The sequence below is a fragment of the Channa argus genome, chromosome 5 (assembly GCF_033026475.1).
Source record: "Channa argus isolate prfri chromosome 5, Channa argus male v1.0, whole genome shotgun sequence".
NCBI lineage: Eukaryota > Metazoa > Chordata > Actinopteri > Anabantiformes > Channidae > Channa > Channa argus.
The window spans coordinates 8,818,474-8,834,484 of NC_090201.1; the positions used below are offsets into that span (position 1 = coordinate 8,818,474).

General features: G+C 39.0%; 1 protein-coding gene across 1 annotated transcript in view; it reads left to right on the plus strand.

Annotated features, from left to right (window-relative positions):
- Window positions 1–11,119, plus strand: part of adamts9 (ADAM metallopeptidase with thrombospondin type 1 motif, 9) — a 38,634-nt gene extending 27,515 nt beyond the window's left edge. The window contains exons 31-40 of the mRNA XM_067505175.1: window positions 3,673–3,843; window positions 4,047–4,241; window positions 4,551–4,680; window positions 5,082–5,176; window positions 5,359–5,453; window positions 5,602–5,735; window positions 6,174–6,265; window positions 6,859–6,963; window positions 8,111–8,216; window positions 8,494–11,119. Of these exons, the coding sequence (XP_067361276.1) occupies window positions 3,673–3,843; window positions 4,047–4,241; window positions 4,551–4,680; window positions 5,082–5,176; window positions 5,359–5,453; window positions 5,602–5,735; window positions 6,174–6,265; window positions 6,859–6,963; window positions 8,111–8,200 (1,107 nt within the window). The 3' untranslated portion in view covers window positions 8,201–8,216; window positions 8,494–11,119. The remainder of the gene's footprint in view (window positions 1–3,672; window positions 3,844–4,046; window positions 4,242–4,550; window positions 4,681–5,081; window positions 5,177–5,358; window positions 5,454–5,601; window positions 5,736–6,173; window positions 6,266–6,858; window positions 6,964–8,110; window positions 8,217–8,493) is intronic.
- Window positions 11,120–16,011: the final 4,892 nt, after the last annotated feature.

Here is a 16,011-nt window from a genome sequence, read left to right on the forward strand (position 1 = left end):
CTGGAGTGGCTGTCTCTTCAGGCGGAAGCTGCAGTCAGGAGGCCAGAGGGGAGGTGAAGGGGGAGCTGCTGCACGCCCCAATGAAAATCTGATGATCAGATGATTGTTGGGTTTGAGCGAAGCCAAACTCTTTGTAAAAATGGATGATTCTTATCCCAGTTCTGAATGGCTTGCTCGGCATTTTTACAGCCTGTGGTTCACTCTGTGCTTTGACAAATCAATTCCTGAGGTTGCTAACGAATTAACACCTAGACAGTAATTGCCATGTTCTGCAGGCCAGAGGCTTCGGATGCTGGCGGAAAGTTGGGTTTATTAGACCGGGCAGCTGCTGTGGCACTTTCTTCTTCGCTCTGATCAAGTGATGTTGAATCTGGCTCACTGAGAAACAGGAAACGTGTTTTGCGGAAGTAGAGCTTAATTAGTTTTGCTCTGCTTGATGGGGGGGGTGACATGTGACGTCATGTCACATGCACAATCAGCGAGTAAGTGTCGCTGCGCGTGCAGCTCAGCAGTCGGAATCCGCGGTGAATGGTGTTGATATTAACGATGCTTTACTGTAAAACTTTGTGTATGAAGTTAAGTATTTATGGGATACGCTACTACATCCATACAAAAGATCGGAGATCAGGTTCAGCTGGATGATTCTCTGCTGCCGAACCACTAGCAGGAGGCGCAGCTCCACATTGGTAATTAGTATCTGCGGGGAAGTTCTGGGTAGGTGTTTATTCAGCTGATACACTATATTGCCAAAAGTATTCGCTCACCCATCCAAATAAATGATTTCAGGTGCACATAGCAAGGTCCATAAAGACATGGATGAGTGAGTTTGGTGCGGAAGAACTTGACTGGCCTGCACAGAGTCCTGACCTCAACCCCATAAAACACCTTTGGGATGAATTAGAGCTGTGTATTATGTATTTCATAAACACACTCCTAAACCTCGTGGAAAACCTTCCCAGAAGAGTTGAAGCTGTTAGAGCTGCAAAGGGTGAGCCGACGTCATATGGATTAAGAATAGGATGTCACTAAAGTTCCTATGGGTCTAAAGGCAGGTGAGCGAATACTTTTGGCAATATAGTGTATCTAAAATATGCATGATTATTGTAGATACTTGTGTATTAAATATTTGTGTAATGATCGTAGTTTAAGAAAAAGTTTGCCTTATTTTAAACAAATCTCCAGTACACTGGTTGTGTTGATGGGCATAATTTGAGTAGTATAATTGAGGACGATGTGTTACTGTACCTGAGTTTTAGAAATTTTTGCTGATACTGTGAAAAGTACCACATTAATTGTTTTGCATGAGAAAAAGCACTATCCTGATTGTGTACATTTTACTTAAAGTACAAAAGTATAAGAACACACTAAGAATGTTATTTAAACAACACATATGGTAATTTTGCCAAATTGTGTACAGTAGTTAATTGTTGCTGACAGGTGTAACGATACATCAGTATTTATTAGTTTATTTTGTTAAAAAAATATATTTTTTTATTAAAACCACCAGGTGGTGGAAATGACATGGCAGATAGGTGTATGTTTTAGCACTGTTATCTTGTATGGGTTCAGATAGAAGATGCATGCAAATGGATAGAGAAGATGCTTAAATGCTCTCCAATGCTTCATTTTATTATTATTATTATTATTATTATTGATTAGCATTTTTTAGAGTAGAGTTTTGGTTTTTTACAGTCTCGTGGTAATGGAATATTGCAGCAGCCTTTTTTCTCTACACTGACTACACTGTAAACAATTGATAACTACTGTTATCTGTTTTACAGTTAGTTCCTGATAGGCCTATATGAAGTAATTAACAATAGTGTACTAATCACTAATCAGCTTTCTACTAATTAGATTGGGAGACTAATTCCCTGTCCTTTTAAAATATCATTTTAGAAATTGTAGTATTAGGGATAAATATAAAATATCACATTGTTCAAAGTTGTTATTTGAATAGTACTTTTGAAGTAAAGTACGTGCTTCAATTTAAGAAGCTTTAAGAAACCATAAAATAAATAACCATCAAATAATATACATTCAGTGATGTGAGTCCTTGCCTCAACCTTTAAAAACCAATGGCTATTAAGAAATGTATATACAACTTACTGAATGAATAATTGTGACTGAATGTTGGACATGTACTTGGCCCCTCTGTATAAAATGTGGCCTCTTTGTGTCCCCTGATTTAAAAAACTCCTTGATAGGCCCCTGCTACACGGGTGTCCCAATTAATAGCTGGAGGTAATTACATCAGTCCACCCAGTACTTACATCGACTTCACACATAAAAAAAAAAGGTTGTGGCCTAGCATGTTGCTATAGTCTCAATCTATCTGATGAAAGATTATATTTTGCTTATAGCTTTGTCTGTTATCAGTATTATTAAAAGTACCCGTCATGCATAGAACAGAGTACAGCATTACTCAACATAGCAGTTCCAGGCATTCCAGTTGTTTGACAGTGTATTTAAGGCTGATGAAGACCAGCTGGGTTTTGCTGTAGTGGTAACACCACAGTGTTTCTGACTCAAGTGTAGGCCCCCTGAGCCTTTCCTCAAATATGGATTTGAATCATTGCTTGAATATCCACTCTTACAGACCTGAGGGCAAAAGTTGAGTTACCACATGGATGTTGTTGTATCAGTGTTACATTGAATCTATGGCTATAAACTTCAGTCGAGCAATCATCTCACTGTTACTGCACTCGTGTTTTCATAACCACACCCTGAAAAAACAGGTGGATTTGGTGATTTTGCCCCAACAAAGACATAACAGCCATCCGGAGTCTAACCATTTAACTCTTTTATCAATTGAGAATGGCAAAAGCCCAGACAGAGATATTAGTCCAGGACTTGGGTTGTTGCATTATCTTTCTACAAGGAGCACTGTTTAGCAAACATACAGTATTTATATTTAGTCTGGTCTTTTGTTAAGATGGTGACTGTCTGCTGCTAGGACAACAGTTCATTGTTTGGTTAAATGTAATCTTATTAGGGATATTCTTATCCTGTGACAGAATATGTGGGTGTCCATGACATTTGATCAGACACATTTTTAGACTGTATGTTTTAAGTCTTAGAATCTGTGTAAGGTCTGGGGCTAAGGTCTATGTAGGGTCCTAAGCTCAGATTCTTCTTCTCAAAAACACAATGTTCCTCCCATCTTAGATTCACGTCTTTTCCCCCATAGTCCCAATCAGTAAAAGAACACACTTACCTCATTCTTGTTGTTCAAATTCGCTGATTAGAAATTCACCCTACTTTGCTTCAGTTAACTCTTTCGTTGATGCATGTTCAGCTGTAGATGCACATGCATCGAGGAATGAAAAGAACATTGAATAAAAGGAACAAATCCTTTTTAACAGATGGCCAGAAGAGTACCGCAATTCAATTAGATAAAAACAAAAAATTAAGGATAGACAGTACATCAGGTGCTGCATTATTGCAAAAACTTATAGCTAGACATTTATAATATTGGGTCCTTATTCATTGGGTGCTCTGCTCAGGGTTGTAGTCATAGCCAAACTTCAATAGTCAACCAAGGAAATAAAATTTTCTACAGGTCAACTTTTCATATGGACTCTGTTGCTTCTACAACATATGAATGTAATATTTTTTCTCCTAACCCCACTCATACATAATTTGACATCTTTTTCGATTTTGTCGCTACCACAGTGCAGTAAATCGTGTGGCTCGGGCCACCGACGACGATCCCTGCAATGTGTGGACCACAACCAGCAAGAGGTTCATGAAATGTACTGTGTGAACCAGATCAGACCTCCAGATATAGAGAGCTGTAACAACCACGTCTGTGAATTCATCTGGATCACAGGGGAATGGACCGAGGTGAGAGTCAGAGAGGCTGTGTCTCACCCACCTGATGTTTTCCTTCTAAAGACTTTTGAGTCACTTTGCTGTACTTAACACTTCCACCACTGATGATCAAATGACCACCTTTGACTCCAGTGTTGTGGAAAGGAAACATCACCCATGTTTCCTGTGAGGCCATCTATGGTAATTTCATGCTGGTGATTTATGCTTTCCTCCAGTGCTCAGCCAGCTGCGGCCAGGGCTACCGTCAGCGTCTGATTTCCTGCAGCGAGGTCCACGTGGAGAACGACAACTATGAGTATGGCCATCAGTCTTTGTCCAACTGTCCTGGGACACCGCCTGAAAGCTACATGCCTTGTAATTTGGGCCTGTGCCCACCATTACCGGAGTGGAGGGTTGGAATCTGGGGGCCGGTGAGCAAGTCCATGTTTCTAAATTTAGTCCAGTCAAGTATTACTATTCTATTAAGGTGGCATGTGTATATTTGTAGTCTTACTTTCCTAAAATAAAGTCGTGAGTCCTTTGTTGTGGTTCTCTCCAGTGACTAAATAAGAGTTCAACTATTTTTTATCGTTATACAAATTTCCATTGTTACTGTATATTGCAGTAAATTAATAATCGGTAGCCAGTAGTGACATATCTAACCTCATGAGTCTGGGATGTTACATGAGGCATTTTGCTTTTTTATCTTCACACTTTCATGGTTCACTTCCCCCCTTCAGTGTTCAGCCAGCTGTGGGGATGGAACGGTGGAAAGGACAGTGCAGTGTGTGTCAGCAGATGGTCAAGAAAGCAATAGTTGCTCTCCAGACACCATGCCAGAAGTTAGAAAGGTCTGCAAAAATCCAAGCTGTGAGTACCAAACAACTATGCTGCTCTACCAAAAGTCAAGGCTACCAGTGTTACACACAGGCCAACTGAATGGATATCAGATTCCAGTAAAATGCTTCACTTGATCTGGTCATCTCTTAGATTCGGGTATTAATGAAACATTTATAATCTATAAATGTATTATATATAAAGATGAAGTGTCCACTGTATTTATTTCCCTGAGGTAGCATGTGACATTAAAGGGTGGGGGGGCTTCTTCATCTTATTTGATTTGATGCAGCAAGTTGCCACACTCGACTTAAATATTGAGATTTGTTTGAGCAAGCTTACGTGCGTGTTTACACCCTAAGTGCCTGTGTCATGATAAATGTTTGCATTATCCACTACTGTGCTTATTTTTTACTTTTTTCGGTATATCTAAGGCCATTTGCCGTCCAGTTGTCAGGACATTCAGAAAATGAACGGCCCCTTCCCAGACAGTGAACACCTTCTCAACATTCAAGGAAAAGCAGTCAAGGTTATTATTGTATGATCTTATTGCTTCATATACGTGCATGAAACATTTTAGGAAGCCTTAGTAAGTGGGTGAGGGACAGTTAAATATCAAGTCTTCACACCTTCTCTCGTGACATGTCAAAGGACTTAAACATTGACAGTTTCTCTCCCTCTGGTATTCCTCCTCCACCTTTTCCTCCTTAGGTCTACTGCGCAGGAATGCAGACAGAGACGCCACAGGAGTACATCACCTTGACAACAGGAGAAGGGGAGAATTTTTCTGAGATCTTTGGCTTCAGGTAAAACAGCTAACAGGACAACACGATGAGAAGAGCCTGTTTAAATACAGAATCAAAGTAACTCATGGCATAGTTGTTGTTGTTTTTTCTGTAAATGAAGAAATTCCACAGTAATGTAAAATAAAGTTCAGCTGTATGTGTTTCCCAGGCTCAATGATCCCACCCAGTGTCCAGCCAATAGCTCCAGAAGAGAGGACTGTGACTGTCGGAGGGACTACACAGCTGCTGGTGTCACCACCTTCTCTAAAGTCCGCCTGGACATCAGCAAGATGAACATCATTAGTAAGTGGCCCACACTTGTGCTGAAGGCAGATGGCAAACACAAACACACAGAGAGCTGCATCCTGCACCAAAGTTAACTCGACATTATTCTTAAATAACAACTTCAACAACTTAACCATTTAATTATGTCCATGCTTACACAGATTAATAGGCTCAAGATGTCTCCAAGGTTTACTTAAGCAGAGCACAATTACAAGGCTTAAGGGGATTAAATGTAACTGCTCTAAGTAGATGGAATTATACAGATATTACCATTAGACTGACCCTTAAACTAAGGCCAGATTTAGTGTAGGTTAAATAACACAAAGCTCGGTCATTATGGCAGATGTAAACTGTCATTATGCAAGTTCATCTGAGGTCCTAAAGCATCACATTTCAAGTTACAAATTCCCAACAATCATACACGATTAGTTTGTTTAACTGTATCTTGTTATTTAGCTACAGACTGGCAGTTTGCTTTCACCCATGAAGGACAGAGTGTGCCGTTCGCCACAGGTGGAGATTGTTACAGCGCTGCCCGTTGTCCACAGGTGAGAATGACAACAGATCTTTTTCTAGGTATAACAGGAGCGGGAACTATAGACTGCTCCTTTTATATGAACAAACACCCTATTTAGTTGAAAATAAATGCACAATACCAGAACCTTGGAACAGACATACATAAAAGTAAAAAGATAGACATTGATTTAGACTATTTTGATTTATTGAATATCTATGTCTTTAGCAGTGTTTGTTTTTTTTAGTTTGAATGTGTTTTAAGATAAATTCCCCAAAAAGGGCACTTTGTTGGATTTGTAATTGCCTTAGACATATTTGGTTAATATGACACTGCTAATGAAGCTAATAATCGTGGTTCTTATATTTAGTCTAAATCTTCTATTTCTGGTGATCAAGCTTGTAGTTACTGTAATTTTAGAACCACTCTGAAAGTAGCTTATGAACTGAGCCACTTTTAACGGTCTTAGTCCTTCTTTCTACTGCTCATGGTACATTACACACTTAAAATCTCTGTATCAAAGCGCATGGTGAATATGAGGTTTCTCATGCATCTTTAAACGCATTTCTACTCTGCGTTATATTTTATTTTTGTTCTTAGTTTTTGTCCCTCTCAATTTTCTTTTAGGGCCGCTTCAGGGTCAACCTTTCAGGAACAGGTTTTAAGGTGGCCGAGGACACCACGTGGATCCCCCAGGGCAACTACGCAGTGGCTGATGTACGAAAGTCACAGGTACGTCAAATTTGTCACATCTGTCAAAATATGAAAATGAGTTTGACTCTACAGTCTGTAATGTTTCCTGTTTTTTTTTTTTTTTGAGCTATGAAAGACCTCACTTCATCGCTGATCCATGATGATATTCTAGTCATATTTTAAATGTGTCAGGCAATTATATAGTTAGATAGTTTTACTAATAAGTAAAAGTAAAAGTTATATTGAGTTTGTAAATCTTTAGAGACCTTAAGAACTTTTCCATAATACTGTTTACTGCTGCCTCATTTTCTCCATTCTCTCCTCTCACACCCCTTTTTTCAGTCCACTCTGTCTTCACTATTCTTCATAAACTCACTGAGAGTGGATCTTTAATGGACAGCTGCTCTCTCAAGTGCGCCCCCCCCCTGCCCCCCAAAAAAACCACTTTGCCCTGTGCTTTTGAAATGGAGATCAAGCTGGAGAGTGCTTCTTGGCAAGGGTACAACAGGAGGCAAAGACGATGCCAAAAAGTGCTCTCAGTCTGATATTCATAGCCAGCCGGCCTGCTCTGGCCACTCAAAGCAGTTTAAATGAAGCCAGGTTGTGATAGTAGGATGGGGAGAGCACTCCAGAGGGGATCAAACATACCACTCAGTGTACATTCAGTGTGACTGGGATAGAGCTTTTGGTATCCTCACCTGATGCAATTTCCTTATTTTGCTGGATGTTGAAACTGCCCATTGTGCTGCATGCAGATTGTGCCAGTGAAGTGCTGCTGATTAATTAGCTTGTTTTTCTCAGCTTGTTGCAGACATTACCCAATTCACACCCTATGACAACCTGCTTGTTGGGCCTCATTTTCTGTGTGCCTTTTAAAAAGAAAAGGTTACATTTCCGTGTCACCAAAACAATCCCACTGCACACACCATTCAAACTGGGGAAATTCTCAGACTACTCGATGTTGCACAATCCAGAATCAGGCTGCCAGTTTGTTGACATTTACAGATCCTTTTACAGAGTTTTACTGTAGTAGTTCTGTTCAGTGACGGGTCAAAAAATGTTACAGCCGGTTTCACCATCACAGGACTAAAACACAGCAAAGCTATTATCCTGACCAAATACTACATCATCACTGTTTTATAAAACTGTTTACCAAACAATGCTGTTATTCCTCTTGTGTCCACAGGATGGTAGCAGAGTGTCGGGAATGTGTGGAGGCTACTGTGGTAAATGTACACCATCCTCTGGTTCCAGTCTGCCTGTGATAGTGGAATAGATCCAACTTCATCAAGGTGCAAAGTGCATTACAATATGACAATAATACTTATATTTCTAAAAAACAACCTTACATTACATTATATAACCAATAGCTCCAAATCTTGCGTGGAACTTGCTGTAACTTTAGAATTGATGCGGCCATTGTAACCGAACAACTAAAGTCATTAGCTATAGTAATCATTTTTAATGCTTAATTGGACATCATATTGCTGTGCATATTAATAAGCTCTTACCTAATAGAGAGTAACTGACTGAGTTTTAATGTTGTTTGCACGTTGTTGTTCTTTTTAGCATCCATCCCCGTTCATCCCTGCACGACTCTTCATTTGCTTGTCGTGTCAACACATCCGCCTCTTTGGCGCTACAGCCAACCTTAGCTCAGACCCGTCCTTCACCTCTTCCACTGTCATGTGTATATAGTGTAAATTAAAGTGGTGTAAATACTGTACATAGCAGGAAAAAAATGTCTAATTTATTTTACTCAGCATTTATTTTTGTATTGTAATATAATTTAAGGTTTTCGTTGTCAGTAACAAACACTATACAGTTGCCATTTATCAGATTTTTGTCAGAATGTGCCTTTCAACCCTTTTCTATTTGGAGTTTTTAGTTCTTTTGTTACTCCACTTTGCATGTGTCTTTTTGGACCAACTCATTATGTTTAACCTAAATATTTTAACTTTGTGATTATCAACAGTCCTATTGTTTAAATGCAGTTACATTTCAAAACCTTTATCAAGTTAGGAACGGTTTACAGGCACGTGGACATGTGCAGCTCTTTGAGAAGATTTTTTTTTTTTTTTTTTTTTTTCATATCAGTGAGGTGTTCATGCTGTGATTCTGTATGTATTTCAGCTGTCGCCCAAGCGTGCCTTCTTAATGTGTGCAAGTCTTGCTTTCAGTTTATCTAGACTGTGTGTACAACCACTTCCACTCACAGAGTTGCTGTACTATTTGCCAGGTTATAAAATTCATTTCAGGTACACTTTCTCCTTAGGGTTTACTTGTGAGGTGTCTGTAGCAATTCAAATTCAAACCCAGGCGTTACACACTTACTGGATTGGGTTCAGACAGAGTCTCTCCAGTGTTGAATGCTGCAGCGGATCCTTGTCCAGCTGACTGCAGGCTTTGAACTGTAGTTCTTTCTAACTGAAAGGCAAGTTTCACAGTCAGGTGCTACCCTAACACACTGCAGGAGAAAGCCAGGTTTTGCTGCCATGACAACCACAGAAGCATCCAGAAAAGACACCCATGTAGATACCATTATTTTTAATAGCACTCCTGAAATAAGCTTGTTTCAATTTCTTTGATATTAGAACAAATCCAAACAAAGTAGTGTTCTATGAGAGAATAGCCTGCCATCTTTACATTATATTCAGTCAAAAAGAAAACATTAAACATTTTTTATGATCATACCGTAGCCTCAGTATCAATTTAAATATTTGTAGATCTTGACTTTGGTGCAGTAGCAGGGCAACAGTTATGAAATAGCTGCTGTGAGGCAATTGAAAGGTACAATAATCTAGCTTTCTATGTAAAGCATGCCTAGAATAAAGTGTGTGTGTGTGTGTGTGTGTGTGTGTGTGTGAGTGAAGACTGGGTTGTGGTAATGAGATTTGGAGCCCAGAGAGAAATTTTACAAATATGCAGACAAGAGTAGGGCATAACAACAAGTGCACTACACACATTTAAGCTTCATAATGAGAAGGGTGTAGGTTACAAAACCTGTAGAGATTACGTTTGCAGACATCAGAGAGACCTAAATTCCTATGTGTATCTCTCAGGTAGCGTGCAGGGACCAGGAAGAACCATTAGACTTTTAGCTTTTACAGAGCAAACGGGTTATCTTATCTGGAGCAACTTAAAAGAACTCAGAAAAAAAAAGACTTCACCCTAGGCCAGTAAAATTCCACTAGATACTCCAGAGAGATATAATGCACTGGTCCATCTCTGGAGACACCAGCATGATTTCTATCCAGATGCTGCCTGTAAAGCATTGCCTCCTGTACCTCACATTCTTCTCTGCACCATTGTTTTTAAGAGCCGGTCCAAACTGTACATACAAACACGTTATTGTTTAGAGTATTTTGATTTTTTTTTTTTTGACAATATCAGGGTACTTTGTATTTAGTTTATACTGTATGTTTTTGTATTTCTTCAACCAGTGATGAGCAGAAGACCGGAAAATTGATAAAATGCTAGCAAAAGAAACAAGTAGAAAATATTATTCCTTATGTCATTTAAACCTTAAATGTATAGAATTGGTACAGTGTGCAAGCTCCATATTGTAGTGTATGTTCAACTCATTTGGAAGCCATATTTGCTTTTATGAATTCTTTTGAATGGTGCTATTTCTGTGCCTTATGTGACAATGTACACGCTTAAACCAAAGGGAATTTTACAATCCTAATCTGCTAGTATACAAGTATGAAATGTAAACAATGACAATGTAAACAATTATGAAAGCCACAACTGAGAAATGCACTTCTCAATGTGAATGTCAGAATATAGTTCCGTCAAAGTTCTCAGGTGTCATACTGTAAATGAAGGGATTATTATGATATTTAAGTGTCTCTATCTTATTTTACGTTTGCCACATGTGTATCAGGTAACTGATCTTTTTGTGTTTAACAATGTAAAGTGTCCGTACACATGCTTTATTTTATACGCAAGTATTTATTTCACCTTTTCTTTATGTGAATGTAAATGTACATAGACTTAAACAACTATGAAGTATTTGGTGTAATGCAGTATCGCCATATAATGAACCATCTGGCAGCACATTTCCTGTTTTGTGGTAACATTTATTTATATGTATTTCATATCTGCATAAATTGTATAAGCCGTGTTGAGGTGCTGCCATATGAAAAGTGTAATTTATGTATGAGGCCAGATAATAAGGAAATAAAATGCCTGACACATGTCATGCTTGTCTGTTGGCTTTTCATACTAATACATCATCATAACTCCAGTTTGCCCTTGATTATATCACTGCCTGTAAAAATCATGAATATATAGTAGTCCAGTTAATGTTCGGACCGTAAAATCCTCACGTTTTTGCTTCTACAGTCTGGCCTCTGATCTTTCATGGATTTTATTGAACCACTTTAGTCTCTATCTGTGTTCAAAGTAGTGAATTATGAGGCGACCTATGGTGTCAGCACTGATCCTCCTAAATGCATTCACAGAAAAACACATTTTTAAACAGACTCCAAAAGAAATTTTTGAATGGTGACACATATATAAACTTGTTCCAAATCTTTGGAGTTGGAAAATTCATCTGTGTAGTCCCGACTAACTTACACAGTCTTACACCAGCTACGTTTCATGTTGTTTCAATAATCTCAGGTGCATCACTTGGGGGACTGACTCTTCAAAAGTCTGTCAACAGTTTAAGCTGCTTTTTAAAGACTGCCTCTTTCACAGGGGATAAGAACAAGTGTGAAAAGCAATGAGAGGGAATGAGGCAGGAGCTTTCAACAGCTCCAGTGGCCTTGTCGAAACTTAAGATGTGATTCAGAGGTATATTTGCAAACTTCCCAGGGGCCAGTTAGTATAGGTAAACTTCCTCGCTTTCTGTTTTCTTGTTTTGATTTTTGCACTGTGAGAAAGCTCCTCTCTGGAGGAGAATAATGACAGCATGTCAGCAGCCTTATATTACATCAGATATTCCTGAAAATGAAATGCTAGACTTATAGGGAAATCTTTCCAGAGCAGATGTAATTTAAGAGCTCTGCTTGCTGCTCTACAATATGTAGATTTATCACTGTTGAAAGTTAGGACGAATCCCATAAACATGCTGAGTGAGCGCTTAACATTACGAAAACACAATGGCTGTATCCACCACACACTTTAGGTTTTCAGCAGCTTATTTAATCAAATCAGGAAATGGCACCCAAACTGTTTGTGTTTAAAAAGTGCACTGAACCATTTGGAAGATATGTTACAGCAAATTCATGTTTTCCATTGCAAAAATAATGGCTCCCAGTCAGTGGTGAAGTAGAATCTGACACATCAGATTTCTTGGGCATACATTGATGCTAATTGAGTGTTGATGAGGGCACGATGTCTACTATGATTTAAATGAAAAGCACACCACGGTTAGTGATAGCAAAAGGTCTGTTTATTATGGAAGATGGCTTGTGTCAAACCATATTATGTGGACCTTACCACATAATGCAAGTGCACACATGTGCTTTTGTTTGTGTGGATTGTTGAGGCATTCCATCCACATGGAGCCATCAGGGGCTGGTTCTGTTTGACACATCGCTGCGTCCAAACAGGATGTAGAGGTTGCTCAAAGTAGAATGACTTCATGGCAATGTTTGCCTGATTAAGAAAATTATAAAAATTTCAAAATGTTTTTGGATTCCAGTCCTTCTCCTATATCCTGCTCGGGATGAACCTTCAAAACGCCTTTTTTGCTTCAAAGTAGAAACATATCACAGTTACTCAGGATACCATAGACTCAATTGTTCTCATCTGATTCTGCATTTTGAAATGTCACTGCTATTAAATACTTAAAAATTGTTTGTTCTTGTCTAATAGCTTTGGGATAAACATAATTTCTATATAAAAATTAAAACTTCCATGAATATTAGGTGCTTGATTTTGTGAACCACTTGTCCACTTTCCTCTTTCCAGAGTACCCTCCTACCTGTCTCCCTGATCACATTAGCTGTAGTCCAGTCATCTGGAAGCAACTAATGGCCACCCAGAGCCTGTCTCAACTCCTTCCTGAATGCTATACAACATTCTTCATTTTTCAACTTCCACCACTTTTTCCTCTGCTCTGCCCTAGTCCTCTTCATCTTCCTCAGCAGTCATTTTACATACCATGATTTTGTGAACCCTAAAAATATATATAAAGTTTAATAAAGAAATCCGCTTGAAATCAACAATTTATGGGGATTTTTTTACCCATACAAAAGTGCACTGGGTCTTTACAGTGATCTGCAACAGCAACCACTGCCAACATTGTTTCACCTCTCAGTGGAGACTAAAAGCCGGCTGGCATGTGTCCCTGGTATAAACCACACAGTAGATATGTTACTGCTGGAGGAGTCCAAATCATGTCGCATTGAATGTTGCAAGAGGCCGTCTTGTGTTTGTATGAAGACAGACAGGGGTGGGTGTGGACAAAGAATAGAGAATATTTGACACCAGTGTCCCTAACAATGGATTTGCAAACAGAGTCGCATCAAGATAAGAAGCTCCGATTTTTCTATTGTAAAGAAAATGAACAGAATTTTTTGATGGAAACCATAAACAGCTGAAGTCTTCTTCTCTGTGTCTCCCTGTTCTGTTTCCTGGTGCCTACAGTCTCTTTATGAAAATTCCCACAAGGATTAGACCAGTGACCTAAGTAGCTGTATGCTTTGGAGTGTACTAGACGTTCCAAACACTTCTGAACATCATGCCCAGCACCTTGCAAGCTCATTGAACCCAAAGCAGCCCTGACAAACTTCTGCAGGTCTGAAGTTTCCTGGCATGAAATTTGATATATGTAAAGTGCATGAAGCAAGTGTTTTTCCCCCACAATATCTGAGGCAAAAGAAGCCCAATGCCAGCTCGCTACACTAACACTCACTTTTCCATGTTGACTCTACAACCAAAAAAGGAGCTTTTCTTGGCTTTCAACGATTTTTTGACTTGCTCCAAGAAATAGCATGCAAGCTGTTTTCACTACTGCCACCAGTGATTAAAACCTTAAGACTTAATGAAGAGAGTTTAAAAGCCATAAGTCACCAGGGTCAGCAGCCCCCTACCATCATTATCATCATCATTCCTCAAGGTAATCTGGGATGACTTTGAACTGAGGTTTAGTAGTAAGCTTCTGCAAATAGTTTGGATACCCAGATACAGTTTGTGTTTATCTGAGTGCGGAAATGGATTGGGTGCTGTTAGTGAGTGAATGTGTGTATGTCTGTGTTTGAGTGTTGATGTTTCCCCTTTATTCACCAGTGCAGCAGTGTCTCAGGGTTACCAGTCTGTCCTTGAGACACATAAAGAATGCAGCTCTGTTTTTCTTACTCAGTTCAATTCAGTGGAGAATCATTTTGTTTTGACATGGCAGCACTTGCACTGCTTCCTTTTTTTCTTTTTTTTTATTGCAGACAAGTGATAGAAGTGTTTAAAAAAGTACCTCCAACAATTTTAACATAAGGATTGGGGGAAACTGCAGGAAATTGCATAGGGACTTATTTTAAACAACCCCAATTCCCCAAAAGTTGGGACAATGTGTAAAACATAACTATAAAAAGATAAGATGATTTGCAAATCTCATCAACCCATTTTATTCACAATAGAACATAAACAACATATCAGTTGTTGAAAGTGAGAAACTTTAACTTTTCATGGAAAATATTAGCTCATTTTTAATTTGATGGCAGCAACACATCTCACAAAAGGTGATGTTTACTATTGTGTAGCATCCCCTCTTCTTTTAACAACTGTCTGTAAGTGTGTGGGAAGTGAGGAGACCAGTTGCTGGAGTTTAGACGAGGAATGTTGTACCATTCCTGTCTTATGCAGGACTCTGCCTGCTTAACAGTCCTGGGCCTTTGCTGCCGGATTTTTTGTTTTATGGTGAAAAGTCTGGACTACAGGCAGGCCAGTTCAGCACCCAGACTCTTTTCCTGTGAAGCCATGTTGTTCTGATGGATGCAGTATGTGGTTTAACATTCTCTCGCTGAAATATGCAAGGCCTTCCCTGAAAGAGAGGTTGTCTGGATGGGAGCAAATGTTGCGCTAAATCCTCTATGTACTTTTCAGCATTGATGGTGCCTTTGCAGATGTGTGAGCTGCCCACACCACAGGCACTAACACAGCCCCGTACCATCAGAGATGCAGGCTTTTGAACTGACCGCTGATAACAAGCTGCATGGTCCTCTCCCTCTCCAGTAGAGAGTCATGCCATTTTTTAATGGAGCGCCGCATGAGCGCCTGAAGAACACACGCATCCAGTTTTGACCTTCTGCTTTGTACCTGAGATTCCCGGGAGATTCCACCTATTTCTCAGAATTTTTTGATGATATTGTATATTTTAGATAGAGGGATCTTCAATGTCTTTGAAATTTTAAATTTTTCTGAAATTGTTCCACAATTTTTATACACAGATTGATGAATTGTTGAGGCTCTGTTTCTGAAATGCTCTTTCTATATGCAGTCATGTCAATGATCTAAGATAGGACATGAAGGTCAAAGTCTAAAGGGTTACATTATTTGGTATTTTTCCTATTGTCAGCAAATTCCACAAAATAAAATCGAAGCCATTTGGTCACCTGTAGTTTTTAGCTTAGAGAAAACAATCACATTTTTTGAAACCAGCGTGACGAGGTAGGGATGGCTGAGGGATTTTTTTTCTTTTTCTTTTTTTGGAGGTGGGGTTATTATGAATGTACCTAATGTTTTTTAAACAGTTAATAGTAAAAGAAAATAATAATTACAGAAAGGTTTGGTGGGGCTTTTTATATGACCACATGCTTTTCTGTTCATGTTTGCAAAGCATGCCACAAGTAGGATCAAGATATGACTAACAATCAAATGACAGATACATCAACAATATGTGGACACTCGTTAGATGCAACTCACATTTTGACAGCGTCAGATCCCTGGAATGGGCTTTGATACAATTAAGAATATTCCTTGGATGTGAATTTTAAAAAGAGACAAAAAGTGTGGTTTTATTTCTAGCCTATGCTACTCATGTTGTATTAACGTCTAGGCCACAGCAGTAATTGCAATGGGCGTTTTGAAAACAAAACAAAGCTCTGGCTGCACAGACAGTCTTTTTAATAGTCTTCTTAG